Genomic DNA, 18450 nt, shown 5'->3' with positions numbered 1-18450 from the left:
CATAGAACACTTAGATTCCAATCGTAGGACATGCGCTCGTCCGGCCATATTTTGCGAAGAAGCTGATGCATGCGCCTTACCAACTCCTCGCCACCGTATTTGAATAGCTCCGCAGGCAATCCATCAGCGCACGCGGCCTTGTTGTTTTTCAATCTGGTTATTGTTATTCTGACTTGGTCACAATCGGGTGGGTGGATATTTATTCCATCATCATCGATTGCGGCATCGAGTTCGTCATCCCTGTGCGGTAAATCGCTGTCTCCATTTAGGAGAGCAGAGCAGTGTACCCTCCATAATCTAAGTACTTTCTGGACATCAGTTACAAGGTCGCCGTTTTCGTTCAAGCTGAATGTGTGTTAAATTGTTCAAAACATAACAAAGGTGTACATAAAAAGTTTTGCGCAATCGCGCCTCTATACCTAGATACTTTCCTCTGAAACACAAACACATTTCCTAAAAAAATTTTTGCTTTTTTGCATACATAAAACTAATCAAAGAAAATATTTGTGCTCTCGCTAAAGGTCTTTATTAAAAATTCAAATTCAAATAAAAGCTTTTTTGTAGTAAACTATTGGTGGAATGTATACACGAGAAATTTCATCTTAAGATACGAATTAAATTCAATGAAGTAGCAAAAAGCAAATAATAATAATGATGAGAAGAAGAAGAAAGTACTTATTTTTATATAATTATATGCATTTAGTTGACCGCGATGGAAGACGTATTGATTATTTTGTTGTAAACTAAAATATGTACAAACGCGCTATATAATAATAATATTATGCTAACTAAATACATACACTGAAAGAAGAAGACTGGTAAAATTAGCCGAAATACGGGTCAATTCAACCGAAATTTCTGTCGATTTTTTTCCATCGCAACAAGATGTTGAATCAACTGCGCACAAATCGTTGATTCGTAATTGACCGTTGTAGTAGTCAAATGAACAAAAAAGTTGTTGCGACAGCTTTCTATGAAAGTACCTACGTTGCCATATAAATAAATAAATGTAAGGCGCGATAACCTCCGAAGAGATTTTAGGCCGAACTTCTCTTCCAATTTGCGTGGTGCTCCTTTTTAATTTTTCTTACAAATTGGCGGGACGTGACCTATGTACTTGTTTTATGCCGACACCGGCATATGAGTTTTCACTGAGAGCTTTTCATGGCAGAAATACACTCGAAGTGTTTGCCGAACACTGTCGAGGGGCGATTCCGCTTAGAAAATTTTTCTTCTAATTGAAAAAGCCTGTTTCTAAAATTTTGATGTTGCTTTTCCCGGGGTGTGAACCCAGGGTCTTCGGTGTGGTAGGCGGAGCACGCTACCACACCACCACGGCGGCCGCAATATAAATACGTAAATATGTGAATACATAAATACGCATGCTTGCTACATATACATACGGATGAATATAGAAACGAAAATAGTAGTCACAAAACTGATTCTCAATTCTTTCAGTTGCTGCTCAGCTCATTCTCAATTTCTTCTCTCGCATGTAGTTGCCACACTTGATTGTTTCGAACAAAACTTGTAGTATAAATGTTTGACGTAAGATTTTAAAAAGAGAACTTGTAAGTTATAGAAAAGTAAAGAATCAAATCGCAGGAAGGTAATTCACCACTGGAGTAACTTTACATGTAATTCGGCAAGTTTAATTTTCGTAACACTTTAAGTTGAAACGATTCCAAAACAACTCAAACTTTTATGTTGTCGGAAACATCAACATTAAAAAAGGATGTTTTTTATTATCTTATTAGATTCGTTCGCGTGAGTGAAAATTCACAAAAACTTGAACAAAATGTTACTAACTTTGGAAAAATTCTGTTCGTTCAAGCAAAACTTGTGCAACAAGAAGGCGCAATTTTGCATTTCGCTTGGACGAGAAGTTGCAAAATTGTACCCGATAAATAATTTTTTGCACAGTAAATTCAAAAAAGGGTTTTTTCGTTTTGTATTGAAAACTGGAAAACTAGTTTTTTATTGTTTTCCCATTTTGTGTGTTTTTCGATTTGATGGTTTTCTTATTTTGATGTTTTTTTTTAAACAAGTTGCACCATCATCATAAGTACAAAATAGAGAGCGCAGTGAGCGTAAAATTCTCTTTGAAATTTGCTCATGTATTGACAGTTGATCGCCGTTGAAATTACCTGTAAGATCAGTTTTGTTAACAGAAAAATCAGTTAGATCGATTAGGAGTCTGTCAATTTTACAAAATTTTGTTAACTTAAGAGCGACAATTTCTCTTCTGTTGAAATGACTAAACTAATTTGTTCGCTTGACAAAGAACTCGGTCGAATTAATCATAATTCGATCAATTTAACCGAATCTCTGTTAAGTCAAGAACAACAGAATCGATTTGTGATTTTACTAGCACCATTTCTTTCAGTGTATTACTGCTTCAATTAATTATTATTTTAGTAAAACTTAATACTGGGCGCACTAAACAAGAATTTATTTTCACTAAAATATAAAGTATTATATATTAAACATTACTTCCTTATTTTAATCTAAATAATGAAGGGTTCACTTAAAAAAACTAATTAATTTACTTACTAAACATAAGATAATCAAAATATAGTTTACACAAATTTACAGAACTCCTGTCTTCAAAATAACTTTTTACATTATTGTTTAATTTTTTTGTTTAATTTTTTATATTTTTAAGTTTGATTTGTAACTGTACTTTATTAACTTGTGCCAAGTTTAAATTTTCTTAAATTTGAGAACAAATGTTTAGCACGCCATGTAAACGCAGAGAGAATATTTAAATGTTTGATTTCAATAATTTCCAATTCTATATCTTTCGCAGCTTATATAATCCACTTCCGTTTTTAACTCCACTTCTTACTTCGCTGGCTGAATTATGCATTTCATTGATTTATCTACAGTTCCCATTTTCTTTCATTTCTTTCTCGCATCAATTCCGCCTGCTCCACTGATGTATCTTGTTTAAATCAGTTGAATATATCGTCGACCAGTTCTTTAGTTATAATTCGATGCGGGCGCGTTGGATTTTCTTTAGGTCGTTGATAGAGTCGTGCATTTATAGCATATAAACGCGGCGAGAGATCACAACGCACATTGAACCACCAATCGCACACGAAAACGGCCTGCGAAAATTGTGTTCCATTCGGGCAGAGAAAGGACGCCTGTCGTCCATCAATATCGCAATAATGCCAACCTTTGGACGAAAGTGAATAAAAATATTTAATAATGAACTTTTAAATAACAAATTGAGTGCTTGATTTTCATTAGTTCAAAATTACTGACCTGAAAGCCTCGGCCCGTCATTTCGTATCAAAGGCGTTTCAATTATATCACATTACTGACTCAAATTCTATAAAGCAGTGCGTGTTAAAACCTGCGCTATAAATTTGTGTTCATTTCTTTAACGACTTGTTTCAATATTTCACGTTTTACACGCTATGGCATTGGTTATTGATATGACGTCAGTTGGAAAACGAAAATAAATTGCCGACATGTTGGCAAATATTGATATCACACTTGCCATAACGTTGGGCAATTGTAGTTTTCACTTATTGATCAATTTAACTGTCAATTTGTATTCAAAACGTTGCCATCCGTGCATTTGATTTTGTATGATCAAGTTTGTAGTCAAATTAGGCTAAGTGAAAACCAAGCATAGAGAATTGTACTAAAGCAACTTGCTGATTCAGCACATCTCGTTATGTTATATAAATAAAATCTAGTCTGTTAAGCAGTTTCTAACTTCCACTCTTCCTCCTCGTTGGGCTCATCTTCTTGCCCATTTTCTGTTTGTCAATCGTGCATTGCCATTCCCTATCCTCCTATTTCTATGTCATTTCACTTTCACTTTCCCATACTTCCAACTCCTTCTAAATGTTGTTTCGGCGTGATGTAGTAAAAATGTTAATACTTCGGTTTCAGTAGTCAAATTTGATTAACGTTGTAATTTCAATGAAAGCAGTTTGTAATACGACGTTAAATGCGTTTGCGCCCGTTTTGAAACAATTAAAATGACAACAAGTGAAAACCGCAATTGCCGACCGATATGGCAAATTTGACATACAAATTTAGTTTGTCATGTTTGTCAACTGATGATGTTCCTTGCATTAAAATGCCACTGTGGAAACTGTGAAACTGTGGAAAATATTGAAACTTGGTGTGAAATAAATGACACAAATTCAAACACTGTATTCTTTACCTCTAGTTAGGTTTTGCTTGGTTTTTACTAGATCAAAATTTTACCACAAACTGGTCCATATCACTGAAAACGGCTTGTCATACATTGTCAAATGCTTTCGGCTTCCATTTGTAGTCAAAGTGACAATTTAATTCACAAATAAGTAAAAGCTGCAATAGCCCAAAAGTGTGGCAAATTTGACATTAAAACAACATTTGTCAACATGTTGGCAATTTTTGTTTTCGTTTGCCTACTGGCACAGCATGTGAAACAACGGGAAATAATGAAACGCTGCTTTATCGATTTCGAGTCAGTTATGTGACATAATGGAAACGCCTTTCACCCCAGCAGGCCAGTTTTTGACGTCATTAATTTTAATCTTATAAAAACAGGCATATGTGCCATAATGGAAAAGCGATGGACGCCATATTACTATCGTGTCAGATCTTCATGTCAGCCATTTATACCCAGTGAAAACCATTTGTAATTCAAACATACCTTGACATCTTGTTTCCATGTCGGCGAAAAAGCCCGGATAATCCTGCTCATCACAGTAGAAATTCGTGTAGGGAATGGCGGATAATACAGGGTAGTCAACACCTGGACGACCTAAAATAAAAATTAAGAATTTGTTTTATAAAGGAAAATATCTGTATGTTTTATAGTGTGCTGACTTTACTTAATTTGTAAAAGTTCAAGATCTTAACACCGGTTGATATGAATACGTATTCAATTATTATATTTTTCTTGAGGAAAACCTGAAAAAAAGACCAGCAATTTGAGCTCTATATAACACACATTTCGATATGGCTTGATGATGAGGAGTGAAGGTTTTGGAAGTGGTAGTGTTCTCCATGTTGATGGTGCTTTGCCGGATATAGATCCGGTCATCCATAAGGAACTTGGGGTTGCCAGAGCCTCCGCTGCTAAAGAAACAGAATTCGACACGGGTAGATGAGGTTGACAAAGGGGTTGGAGAAGTTTGAAAGGGTTGAGCTGCACAACCCCTTGAATCATTCGTCGCCACTTACGCAATAGCGAATGAAAATTTTCTTTCAGATTTTTTAACATAATAACAAAATAACAAAAAATAATAACACTGCATAACAGATATTTTGTAACAAAGTAACCATGACATTTTTCTGGTAACAAGGTGTCTTTGAGCTTTAAGCTTTCGTTCCTAAGACATTTTGCTACGTGTTGATGCAACATGCTGTTAAGGGTGTACTCCGCATTCTCACATCTGTAGTGAAAAATCTGTGGAAGGACTAGTTTTCCAGATGTTTTACAACTTCGCAAAAAAAAAATAACTCCGACGTACTGGATTATAAGTACACATGTTTAAATGAGGTCCGTTTTCTGAAAAAATACCATCTCAATTTTGTTGCAAGAAAAATTTCTAATTTTTCAGTACTGTGTAAAATTATCAAAGAAAGTAGGAGTATTTTCTCAGTCTAGAAAGCGTAGTAAACGTAGAAAATATTCCCCGTTTTCTAGAAAAAATATACAACACTCAGAGAACGCACAACATACATAAGTAATATATTTTTGAGCTGATGCTCCGTTTAGCGCCAAAAGCTAAGGGAAAAATGTATATTTTATGCAGACAAAATGTTTTTTTTTTTTGTTTTTAATATAAAATTCCATTTCAACATACTTGTTATATTTATAAATTTTCTGTTCAAGTTTACATGGGTTTAAGCCATGATTCAATCACAAGAGGTTTGCTCGACTGAAACATTTTTTGACAATTGCAGCCATTTTGCTCCCAAATCGAATTGACATACGTTAACTGTATTGTTTCTTTGCGATTTTTCGAAAAATATGAGTAGTAAAAATAAGGAAGGAATCAGTTTACAAGCACCCGGATAAATACTGAACTGCATAATTCCTTAGAACATTTTTTTAAATTTTGTGATGAATTTATTACTATGCCATGATCTATTTGTGTGGCGGTGAACATAGGTTTTATGAAAAGTACGGACTTCAAGGAATTGTGCTCTTTCGTAAACCTATGAACAAAAGAAACCTGTACCAATTCAAAACTCATCGTTCAACGTCGAAAACTCGACTAGTAAATCGATTCACGTAAAAATGTCATTAGTAAATAATGGAGATGCCAAATTTACTCATTGAGCATGTTAACTTATTCATTCCGTATGTTCGGAAATTCGTCTCCATTTAAGAATTTGGGGAATCGGTTTATATTTGGAATAACGTGTTCCGAATATTCTAAATTAACGGTTTATCCGGAACACTTCTATGAATACTTAACGGAAAACAAATTTCAGAATAAAAAGGTGAATACTCTCTGTGTAGCAGGACCGCACAAAAGCTTAACTCTTCTGTCAAAGTCAAGGCCGGAATATAAAGTTCTAAGACAATAACACATTTTCTTATATTTTTTTTGTTAGTTCATTTCGGCTGCTGAGTAGAGTATCACCCCATGTCGTCGGCTGCCTGTTCAAAATGTTTTTCAAAAACTTCCCATTTCAGGATTTTTCACAAAAACGCCCTATATTATAATTAGATTAAAGAACGCCTTATCTCGGAATGCTTTTCATTAACTCCCTCTTATATCAAAATGCATTGAACTTACGCTGATATAGGAAGTTTTTGAAACAAATATTGAGATAGTGTATTTGTGAATAAAATTCTAACGTACGGCATTCTTCAAAAAATTCTGAAAGAATGACCAAACTAACATAACTCTTTATCAATTCACGAAATATTTAGTTAAAAATTAATTATTTCCCCTAAAACCTGTTGGCATTTACAAATTTATTATCACTACTAATATACTACTAAAGGTACTTTTCTACTACAATTTTCGCTGAAGGGGATCGAATCATGGCCAACTTTGCTTACTTCGTAAAAGCAACCCGTTCAGATTTTTCAATTTGGGAGTGTCCAAGCTCTGCCATCATTGGAGAACAAACATCTAGTAATTAAATCATGGGTTTGAGTATAGAAAAAAGTAAAAACGTATAAAATTTTTCACAAATGTGTCTTGTTATTACTTGTAGACAACTTTTGACAGGAAAATGGAAAACTTTTTACGTTCTACCCCAAGTAATTTTTTTTTTAATATTCTACAAAGAATAAAAATGGGTTCCTCAATAATTTCTCATATTGGAGTAAAAAAGGAAAGGCCTAAATAAAACGAATACGGTGATGACAGCTAAATAATAAAATCAATAATTTCTAGAACAATAAAGCTCGTAAAAGTACAATTCTTCAAAAAAGAAAACTAATAAAATACATATGTACATTAGTTAAAATAAATAGAAAAAATATCTAGTCTAACAGCCAAAGTAAATGAATTTGTGACTGGAATATTGCACTCATAGAAACCATAAACTATTGAAGTCATCACTGAGTTGTACTCTCAGGAACTTAATTGTATAAACTATGCGCTATATATGTATATTTGATACCAGTGCAGGGTGTGCCTCACAGTCTTGTAATTTCATAGCGAAGTATCCGGCGAACAAAATACAATGATGCAAAAATTTTATCAGAAGAGCCATGAAAATTAATACTAATAAAATGATTACACCGATAGAAAGAACGATAGTAAAATGAACTAATCGGGTTTGTTGTTCTTAAATTAACGGACATTCGGTGAAATTTATCGCATTATGGTTAATTCAACCAGATTTTTTGTCAAGAGAACAGATCTGTTTAGTAATTTCAACAGAATAGAAACTGTTACTTTCAAGCCAAAAACATTCTGCAAAATTACAGATTCTCAATCAATCTAACAATTCTCAATATTATTGAAACGCTTCAGCTGCGGCGCTCACATGCCAAAAATCTTTTGTTTTAACAGTGTCATATCAACAGCCGGAATTTGGTTGTTTTGACACTTTTCGTTGGTATGAATAATGGTTAAGTTAGGGAGGTATGGCTCACATATAATGAACATTTTCTTGTCGATTTGACTAACGGAGCAGTCAGTTCAGCAATTCAGCAGTTCAATTGTGTTGAAATTGTCACCCTGTATTGGTGTTCCACATCCGTTATGCCAAATTCATTTTCCAACACAAAATAAAAACATTAAATTCAAAGCTAAATAAACATTGCTATTGTACACAAATAAACTAACAAATTTGCGTTACCATTGACTTTTGTGGTCGCGGGGGATTCGCTGTATGGAATTCGGTCAAAATTTGGTGGTGACAAACAAGTCACAGTTGGTGGCGCTCAATTATGGTCATATAAGCGGCAGGGTATTCCACGTGTTTTATTTCTAACTATGGCTTCGACTAAATTAGTAGCGATGTTGAAATATTTTCTTTTTTTTTTTGCTAAATTCGGAGGAAAAAACACAACAAAAAAGATGTCCATTGAATTGAAAGCAGATAGATTTCAAAAACACTTATTCGAGTTGAATGCGCCTGTTGCATTCGATTGTTTTCGCAACATAAAACGCACAGACATATACAAAACTATTAGCCCCACTGCATGCAATCAAAGCCTCCTGCTACAAAAGCCACCAAATCCCTCACAGGCAATTCAATTGAAGCAGGACACTTTTTTTTTTTAAGCACACATTTTTTGTTGTTGCCAATCATTCGTGCATATCGTATTTGTTTTTGCGCTTATCAGTCGTTATTGTGTATCTGTTCTTAACACGAAATAATTGCATTTTTTGCCACACCCGCAAGCGCAAGCAAATGTTGAAATGGTAAAAAAGCAAAAATGAATTGCACTCAGCAAGCTGGCGAAAATCGAAGTTTCTCCTAAATTTTCATTTTCAATTGAAGAAAAAGAAGAAAATTCGAAATTTTCACATCTGTGTTTTTACTGCAATGGAAAATCTAGATGGGCATATTTACCAGGCTTCGTATCAATAAATAAATTAAAATGTTTATTTGAATTGTGAATGACGGCGCAATCCGATGCTAGAGTTTTTTTTTCTTTAGGTTTTTGTGTAATTCAACACTAATTTCACATGTATTGTGATTTGGTGGTGGCCAAATTTTTGCATTTTTTTCATGCACTGAGCACTTTTGCAATATTTCATGATTTTTGTATATATTGAAAGTGTCGTAAACAATGGCATTGTAATTTTCATTACCGTTAGTCTTAATTGAAAATTATCATTTTGACAGTAACACACATTGTCATGTTTTTAGTCAACGTCATCCATTATGCTAGGATGCGCTATATTTAAAACTTCCTGCGGAGTCTCTAGTCAAATTAGGGTTGATAAATTTTCGTGTACCTGTGATTTTGTCATAGCGAATGAACGATTAGAGTAATTTACAGCGACAAAGAGTCGCTGTGACTGACTGACTGTGACAACATCTGGATCTTATCTGCAATCACTCTTGCCAGTTGTGGAAAACTCATAGCCAAACACAGCTCTCATCACAGTGTCAACTAGCTGCGTTAATATAACTCATATTGTCATAGCTAATTGTTCTGCCATGAAGAGAGCCGTGATGTTAGTTAGTTCACGTTGATCTTGTATCCCTCTTCAGTTTCAGTTGCGTATAAAAATCGCCTTAAATGACAAGTCACTGTGACAAATCACGCTGTTCAGGAAATTCTAGTTTAAAGGTTTAGTTTGATCATTCACCATTAACAAAATTTTGTTCATAGATTTGTGGTGAGGTGTGCGACCTATAGGTCTGCTATGTTCTCATTTTCTTCACAGCACCCTCAAGCTATCCAGAATTGAGTTTGATTCCAAGGAGCGTGTTTTTTCTCTTTCTAACTTAAGCGATCCGAGGATCCTTGAGTCTTCTTCGTGCAATACCATTACATTCGAAAAGGCTATGCTCGGCAGTCGAATGCTCGCTGTCGCACAACCAGCAAAGGCTACTTGGCAATATGCCTAATTTCTGCATATATGTGCCTTTGGATTATGCAGTGACCTATGAGGTTGCCTGTAATATTCTCAGACATTTTTTTGGGAGGTAACTCATAACGCTTTGTGCTGTTCTCTAAGAAGCGGCAAAAGGTAACATCCAGTTAGTATGTCCACTGTGAGTCTTCTCTGTTTGGAGACCTGAGCAACTTTGTGAAACTAACATCGTAGGACTTGCACCTAATATTAGACATTTTACAGTCGTATAATTCTTTACTACCGTAAGATTAAGGAAATTAATAATAATGATGCGAGCTCAAATCGTCTTCTCAACAGATGCCTATTGAAATTTTTGGGAAAACAAAATTGCATTTCCATAACGAATAAACTCACCTGGTATTGATTTCCCCAACTCAAGATATTCTCGCACCGATGGGCTCAAAAAATGTGTTGGTATTTCTGGTATATCCTTTTCTTGGCTGCCACTCTCTTCATTTTCTAAGTGTTGTTGTGGTTCTGGTTCAAAGTTTACGGGTTCAGGGGCTCGTGGTCGTTTAGCACGCTTCGTGCGTCTTGTTTCGCTGCAGTCTGCAAATGGAAAAATTGTTTATGAAAAAATCTGCTGTGTTAATTGTTTTCTTTTTTTTATTTATTATTTATTTTCGATAATATTAGGGAAAACTTCAATAAACCCGTAATAAAGTTTTTGGCGGCCACCGTGGTGTGATGGTAGCGTGCTCCGCCTACCACACTCCGTATGCCCTGGGTTCACACCCCGGGAAAAGCAACATCAAAACTTTAGAAATAAGGTTTTTCAATTAGAAGAAAATTTTTCTAAGCGGGGTCGCCCCCCGGGCAGTGTTGGGCAAGCACTCCGAATGTATTTCTGCCATGAAAAGCTCTCAGTGAAAACTCACCTGCCTCGCAGATGCCGTTCGGAGTCGGCATAAAACAAGTAGGGCCCGTCCGGCCAATTTGTAGGAAAAATTAAAAACGAGCACGAGAAGCTCGGCCTAAAATCTCTTCGGAGGTTTTCGCGTCTTACATTTATTTTTTATTTTATTTTTAAAGTTTTCGAAAAAGTTAGAAGTGTCTGCATGAAAGTTTCGAATCTGTTTGAGTATGCAGTTTTTTAACCTAATCAATTTTAGTCTAGCAAAAATACAAAATCCGCATTGACTTTTGACATTTTTTTTCGTAGGGTGTTTCAGATTTTCTTCCATTTACAAAAAAAAACAAAAAAACCCCTTTTTATGGAGGAAAATCCAAAGCACCCTTCGAAAACAAATGTCAAAAATTCATGCGAATTTTGGGAGACCTATAATTTGTATTGTACACTAAAAGTGATCGGGCTACAAATCTGGATACTCAAAAAAATCCAGAGAACTCTAAATAAAAATTCTAAATTTGCGTAAAATATTCACGATTTTTTAAAATTTTTCGAAAATTTGTTGAGATTGGTTTGCACAATTTCAGTTACCAAACTCAGAGAAAATTTTTGTAAAATATTGAAAATATTGAAAAAATTACGAAATTTTATACAAATTGGCACTGCTATTTTTCTGTTCGCTGCTGTACATAAGATAAGTATTTTTATATTTCCTTTTTACTATTCTTAAAATAATTTTATTTTAGAATATTCCTGAAACCCAATTATCTTACGCATAAGAAAACCACTCAAAAAAAAACAACAAATTATACTTGTACAACAAAGCTTGGTGGCTGCCGCACCATGGATTTTCAACCAGCTTTAAACAGCTGCATTTTCAATTATCAGCAATTGTCACGTTCTTTTTTTTCTATTTGTATACATTTGCATGTATATAACTATACAATGTTCATATTCAAGGTCTCATATCATATAATATACCGCTTGCGGGTAGTTGTTGCTCTAGAACTTATCTAGATTCTAGAAAGGCAGTAAAGGTACGGTCCAAGCCGTTTTCGATATATTAGAGGATATACCAAGAAATAACAGGACCCAAACTGTTATTCCTTTTATAATAACATTCCTGCAGAAAAAATTGTTTTCGAACTTAAATTCTTTAGTCGGAAAGAAATTATTGAATACGTGCTTTTATTTAAGGTGAGAATAAAAGTCCGGCCCTATAACTATGGAACGGCTCATCTAAATGAGACGAATTTATTTTTATTCAGAATCCTTGTTTCAACAGAAAGCAGTGTATCAAATTTCAAGGCAATATCTCAATTAAACAAACTTTAGGGTGAAAAAAACAGGTGCAAGTTTACTATGGAAAAGTATAAGGGTTGGTTTTAGTTTTTCTATGACAAATTTCTGGTATTGCTGACAAAAACTTTCGAATGACGTTTAGGTTTCGAATCTAGACATTTAGAAGAATATGTTGGTAATAAACTCGTTTTTGTCTTTAGAAAATAAAAGTCCGGATTTAACTTTTATTTGCAGATTACTCTATTACCTATATTGTAATGTCGTAATTAAAAAAAACAAGTAAGGAAAGTTAAGTTCGGGTGTAACCGAACATTACATACTCAGCTGAGAGCTTTGGACACAAAATAAGGGAAAATCAACATATAGGAAAATGAACCTAGGGTAACCCTGGAATGTGTTTGTATGACATGGGCATCAAATGGAAGGTATTAAAGAGTATTTTAAAAGGGACTGGCCTTTAGTTCTATAGGTGGACGCCTTTTCGAGATATCGTCATAAAGGTGGACCAGGGGTGACTTTAGAATGTGTTTGTACGATATGGGAATCAAACGAAAGGTGTTAATGAGTATTTTAAAAGCAAGTGGGCCTTAGTTCTATAGGTGGACGCCTTTTCGAGATATCGCCATAAAGGTGGATCAGGGGTGACTCTACAATTTGTTTGTACGATATGGGAATCAAGCGAAAGGTGTTAATGATTATTTAAAAGGGAGTGGCCCTTAGTTATATAGGTGGACGCCTTTTAGAGATATCGCCATAAAGGTGGACCAGGGGTGTCTCTAGAATGCGTTTGTATGATATGGGTATCAAATGAAAGGTGTTTATGAGTTTTTTAAAGGGAGTGAGCCTTAGTTCTATGGGTGGACACCTTTTCGAGATATCGCCATAAAGGTGGACCAGGGGCAACTCTAGAATGCGTTTGTACGATATGGGTATCAAATGAAAGGTGTTAATGATTATTTAAAAGGGACTGGGCCTTAGTTCTATAGGTGGACGACTTTTCGAGATATCCCCATAAAGGTGGACCAGGCGTGACTCTGTAATGTGTTATATGGGTATCAAACTAAAGGTATTAATGAAGGTTTTGAAAGGCAGTGGCCCTTAGTTGTATATGTGAAGGCATCAATAAACCAATCCAATCAACATGTTTCATCCCTTTTTTCGTATTTGGTATAGAATTATGACATTTTTTTCATTTTTCGAAATTTTCAATATCGAAAAAGTGGGCGTAGTCATAGTCGGATTTCGCCCATTTTTAACACCAAGATAAAGTGAGTTCAGATAAGTACGTGAACTAAGTTTAGTAAAGATATATCGATTTTTGCTCAAGTTATCGTGTTAACGGCCGAGCGGAAGGTCAGACGGTCGACTGTGTATAAAAATTGGGCGTGGCTTCAACCGATTTCACCCATTTTCACAGAAAACCCTTACCAAATCTCGCAAGGATTGTTAAATTTTTGTTCGACTTATGGCATTAAAAGTATTCTAGACAAATTAAATGAAAAGGGGCGGAGCCACTCCCATTTTGAAATTTTCTTTTATTTTTGTATTTTGTTGCACTATATCATTACTGGAGTTGAATGTTGACATAATTTACTTATATACTGTAAAGATATTGAATTTTTTTTTTAAAGTGGGCGTGTTCTTCATCCTATTGTGCTAATTTTTATTAAGGGTACATATAGTAATAGGAGTAATGTTCCTACAAAATTTCATCATGATATCTTCAACGACTGCCAAATTACGGTTTGCAAAACTTTGAAATTACCTTCTTTTGTGGGCAGTGCCACGCCCTTTGTAAAAAATTTTACTAGTTTTCGATTCTGCGTCATAAGTTCAACCCACCTACCAAGTTTCATCGCTTTATCCGACTTTGGTAATGAATTATCGCGCTTTTCGATTTTTCGAAATTTTCGATATCGAAAAAGTGGGCGCGATATCGTTCATTTTAAATAGCGATCTGAGATGAGTGCCCAGGAACCTACATACCAAATTTCATCTAGATATCTCAAAATTTACTAAGTTATCGTGCTAACGGACAGACGGACGGACGGACGGACATGGCTCAGTCAAATTGATATATAGAAGTCTATATCTATCTCGATTCCTTTATACCTGTACAACCAACCGTTATCCAATCAAAGTTAATATACTCTGTGAGCTCTGCTCAACTGAGTATAAAAATCAAAAACCAAGGTGTATCATGTGAGACACTGTGTAGCTAATTTCCGCCAAAGCGGTTAGGCCGTTTCCGGGATAGTAGTTTAAATTTATTGATGTAACAAGCATAGGTTGCAACCCCAGGTGACAACCCATTAAAATTTAATGTTGAAACGCGACATAAAATACTCTTCCAAATAGGTTAAAGCGGTTACAAGATAGTGAATATAAAAAGAAAACAAATTAAGCTAGGTGGCAACTCTAGCTGACAACTCCACAGAAATATACGAAATACTCCCGAATTGCTCGCTTTTCTGGTTTAACTCCTTCCAGGCCGGTTGCTTTTGTGATGAATATTTTCCAAAGTATGAGTTGTCATTATTATTACTTCATTATTTTAAGCTCCTCCGTTGGAGCTTTAACATTCATTGGCTCGTCTTTCAAGTAGCGTTTTTTGGTTGTTTTTTTTCGGTATTGTGGTGTTGTTGTTCTGTGTATTTGCTTCAACTGTCGGTTATGCATGTTGTCACGCCACACTTTGCTGTTGTTGTTGCTTTAACCACCTTAAACAACGTCGGTTTTTATGTGCGCTTTACATCAATGTCGTCGCTGCCGCCCTGTCTTCACAACGTGCTTTGGTGTCTTTTAGGCCGCTGCTGGCTTTTTACTTGCATACAATCAACTCGACTGCCAAAACTGTGCAACAAAGTAGCATTTTGCAATGTAAATCGTGATGTAATCATGCTACTAACTAAATACGTATAAGTGGCAATGAACAAATACATTTTGTCGGGGTTCGTAACAGTATTTTTAATCATTAGTCGTTGAGTTTTTAGCGCTTGGGAAATAATTACTTTTCGTCGGAAGTGGCATGTTTTTTTAGCTGTACCTTGGATATATGACATTCGATTCTCAAAATAGGTATGTCATTATTTTGAATAAAAAAAAGCTATGTAATTTCTTCCAATGTCCTTTTGAGCCCTGCAGCCCTTTTTTTCATAGTTTGATGAAGGAAAATCATACTTTAACGGGCCAAAACTATTTTAGGAAACAAAAGTTATGAAGATGACTTCACAGCTCAAATGGATGTTAGAAGAAAATAAAGAGCTTCCCAAGACGAAAATAAATACTTCAATTTGCTTTCAGATCTATGCCAACCGGTCTCAAAAACTTCTTCGAAAACTCGAGATTATTTTACGAAAATTTTCGAACTTTTTATTTGCAGTTTTCTCATTTTTTTTTTTTTTTTTTTTTGAGTATGCAGTTTTGTAGCCCAACCAATAGACTAACAAAGTAGAATTCATAGGTCTCTCAAGGTTCACATTGATTTTTGACAATTTCCGAAGAATGTTTCACGCTTTGTGTCCAATCAAAGTGTGAAGGTTTTTTTATTTAGATTTTTTTAGAAAACGTTTTTAAGATTGGTTTGCATAGTTTCAGTTATAAAATTTATAGAACTTCTTTTTTAAGTATCTAAAATAAGAAAAAAAAAGTATTAGGTGTTGATATTTGATAAAAACTGTCGCTGCTATTTTGTTGTTCGCTGTTGTAGCTCAAATTTCTTCAGAACAGTCTGCATTCCGACAAAATCAGCATCTCTGATTTTGCGAAAAGTTATCTGGTTGAAAATAGTTGCTCTGTAGTTGTTTTACATTTGATATCCAGAAATAGAGTCCAACTGATCCAAAGACAGTATCGAAATAATTCCGACCATAAATGCTGTGGCAATTTGAAAATCAACCTAATTCGAGTTAGGATAAAAGTGATATTCTGGCGTCATAACAAAAACCCGTTACAGATCTCCCTGTGTTACTACTCATAGCCCTAGCGCCAAATGGCTGCTACAAAATAAAGGAAGTTACAATGGTGAATTGTGGCTGCTTTTCAGATAATGGTCTATGTATCGCCATTATCCTAACTCGAATTAGGTTGTTTTTTCAAATTGCCACAGAATGATTCCGCAAAAATGCGCGAAAATATCTGGAGATAGTATAGGAATATCAAAAATAGCCGCTGCATGGTTCCAAATTCGGACTCGTAATAACACCTGGTATTGACTTAAAACAATACCCAATTTTTCCAGAGAAAGTCCCGATGTTTTTAGAGGTTCGTTACCAGTCCATTTGTAAAAGGTCCCAAATTGATCGTGAACACTATTTGGAAATAGTTCGGAGATATTCCAACTTAATTATGCGATAGTCCCGAAATGTTCTTAAAATGAACTCGAAAACAATCCCAAAACGATGTCGAAGTCATATTGACAAAGTCCGAAAATGATCCAAAAATGGTCCCGGAAATAGCCTCAAAAAACTCAAAAAATAAAAAGTATTTCTGAGCGAAAAACTAAAAAAATAAGTACTATTTTCGATTTTTAAAGTAAAAGCTGTTTTACTTCATGTACATGTAGCATTACTCATTCAGTATAATGATACTCAGCGTGCTTTGCAGGCAGAGTATATTAACTTTAATTGGATAACGGTTGGTTTTACAAGTATAAAGGAATCGAGATAGATATAAACTTCCATATATCAAAATCATCAGTATCGAAAAAAAATTTGATTGACTCTTGATACAAATTTGAAAAAAAAAAAAATTTTAAATGGGCGTGGCACCGCCCACTTGTGATAAAATCAATTTTACAAATATTATTAATCATAAATAAAAAATCGTTAAACCTATCGTAACAAAATTCGGCAGGTAGGTTGCCTTTACTATAAGGAATGCTTTGAAGAAAAATTAACGAAATCAGTGAAGGACCACGCCCACTTTTATATAAAAGATTTTTCAAAGGGTCGTGGACGAATAAAATAAGCTATATCTTTGCAAAAAAGAGATTTATATCAATGGTATTTCATTTCCCGAGTGGATTTATAACAATAAACAGGAAAAACTTCAAATCTAAAAAAATGGGCGTGGCGCCGCCCCTTTTATGACTAAGCAATTTTCTGTTTCGGGAGCCATAACTCGAAGAAAAATTAACATATCGTAATGAAAATGTGTGCACATATTTTCCTTATAGCAGAAAATATTTCTAGTAAAAATGGACGGGATCGGTTAAAGACCACGGCAACATAGATATAGAACAAGTTTAAAAGGGTCGTAGACTAGAATAATAAGCTATAACTTAGCAAAATATAGTTTTGAATCAATGATACTTCACTTATCAAATTTTATTGTAAGAGGAAATGGGGAGACATTTATTTTAAATGGGCGGTGCCACGTGTTATGTAGAAAAGTAATTTATCTGAAATGAAATGTACAATTGAAGCTCACGCTGTGTATATAATGTTCGGTTACACCCGAACTTAGACACCTTTATTTGATGTATATTGGAACGATTTTCCGTCATCCCTTGTCAAATTTGGTTTTGAGACAAAGCGGTTTCGGCGTTGTGCCATCATCAGTGTCGACTTTCGTTCCGGAACGAAAATCGACACTGATGATGGCACAACGCCGCAACCGGTTTGTCTCAAAACCAAATTTGACAAGGGATGACGGAAAATCGTTCCAATATACATCATTTATCCACCCTGTCGGAAAATCAACCAAACAAGATAAGACACCTTTATTTGTTTTTCGTTTGTTTTTAATTTTGATAGTTATTTGCAATCACTGATCTTTCTATATTAGAAACAAATACTCAAATCACTCGTTCAGGCGGCGAGCACTCAGTTGGCTGAGATTGCTCGTAATTGAGTTGTTAAATGAGTGACTACGCAAGCAAGTCAATGAGTTACTGATTATTTACGTATTTCACTCTGTGCTTTACTTTATTTCTATAAAAAAAAAAAAATTTATTTGTTTAACAAGTACCGTTATGCTATTAAGGTTTCTTGCATGTTATTGCTTGTTGTATGACCTGCTTATTTTGTTGACCTTGTTGTCAATTGTTGGGATGTACAACAACGCAATTTTTCTTCTTGATGCTACCGAAATACTAACAGAGATACTCTGCGTCCTCTTTCTAATGAGTAAAAACAAAGTCAAATATTACTAGAATTTTCGCTTGCATTTTATTATTTTTCGGTTTTTAACTTGGAAATGATTGTTAGCAAGGTGAACGACAGTTTTAGCTTTTTTATGGTTTGTTGATTCTTTTTGCTTTTTTTAGTTTATTAA

The 18450-nt window shown here is 34.8% G+C and overlaps 1 protein-coding gene across 6 annotated transcripts in view; it reads right to left on the bottom strand.

The window, feature by feature from the left end:
• Positions 1–521: 521 nt before the first annotated feature.
• LOC137238233 (uncharacterized) overlaps positions 522–18450 on the bottom strand; it is a 44597-nt gene continuing 26668 nt past the window's right edge. For all 6 annotated transcript variants that reach the window (XM_067763004.1, XM_067763002.1, XM_067763000.1 and 3 more), the window contains exons 3-5: positions 10377–10571; positions 4664–4774; positions 522–3181 (exon numbers count right to left, since the gene is read on the bottom strand). In XM_067763004.1, the coding sequence (XP_067619105.1) occupies positions 2955–3181; positions 4664–4774; positions 10377–10571 (533 nt within the window). In that variant the 3' untranslated portion in view covers positions 522–2954. The remainder of the gene's footprint in view (positions 3182–4663; positions 4775–10376; positions 10572–18450) is intronic.

The sequence above is a fragment of the Eurosta solidaginis genome, chromosome 1 (genome assembly GCF_040869045.1).
Source record: "Eurosta solidaginis isolate ZX-2024a chromosome 1, ASM4086904v1, whole genome shotgun sequence".
NCBI lineage: Eukaryota > Metazoa > Arthropoda > Insecta > Diptera > Tephritidae > Eurosta > Eurosta solidaginis.
The sequence above is the reverse complement of the archived record's forward strand: the minus strand, read 5'-3'. Positions and strand labels throughout refer to the sequence as shown.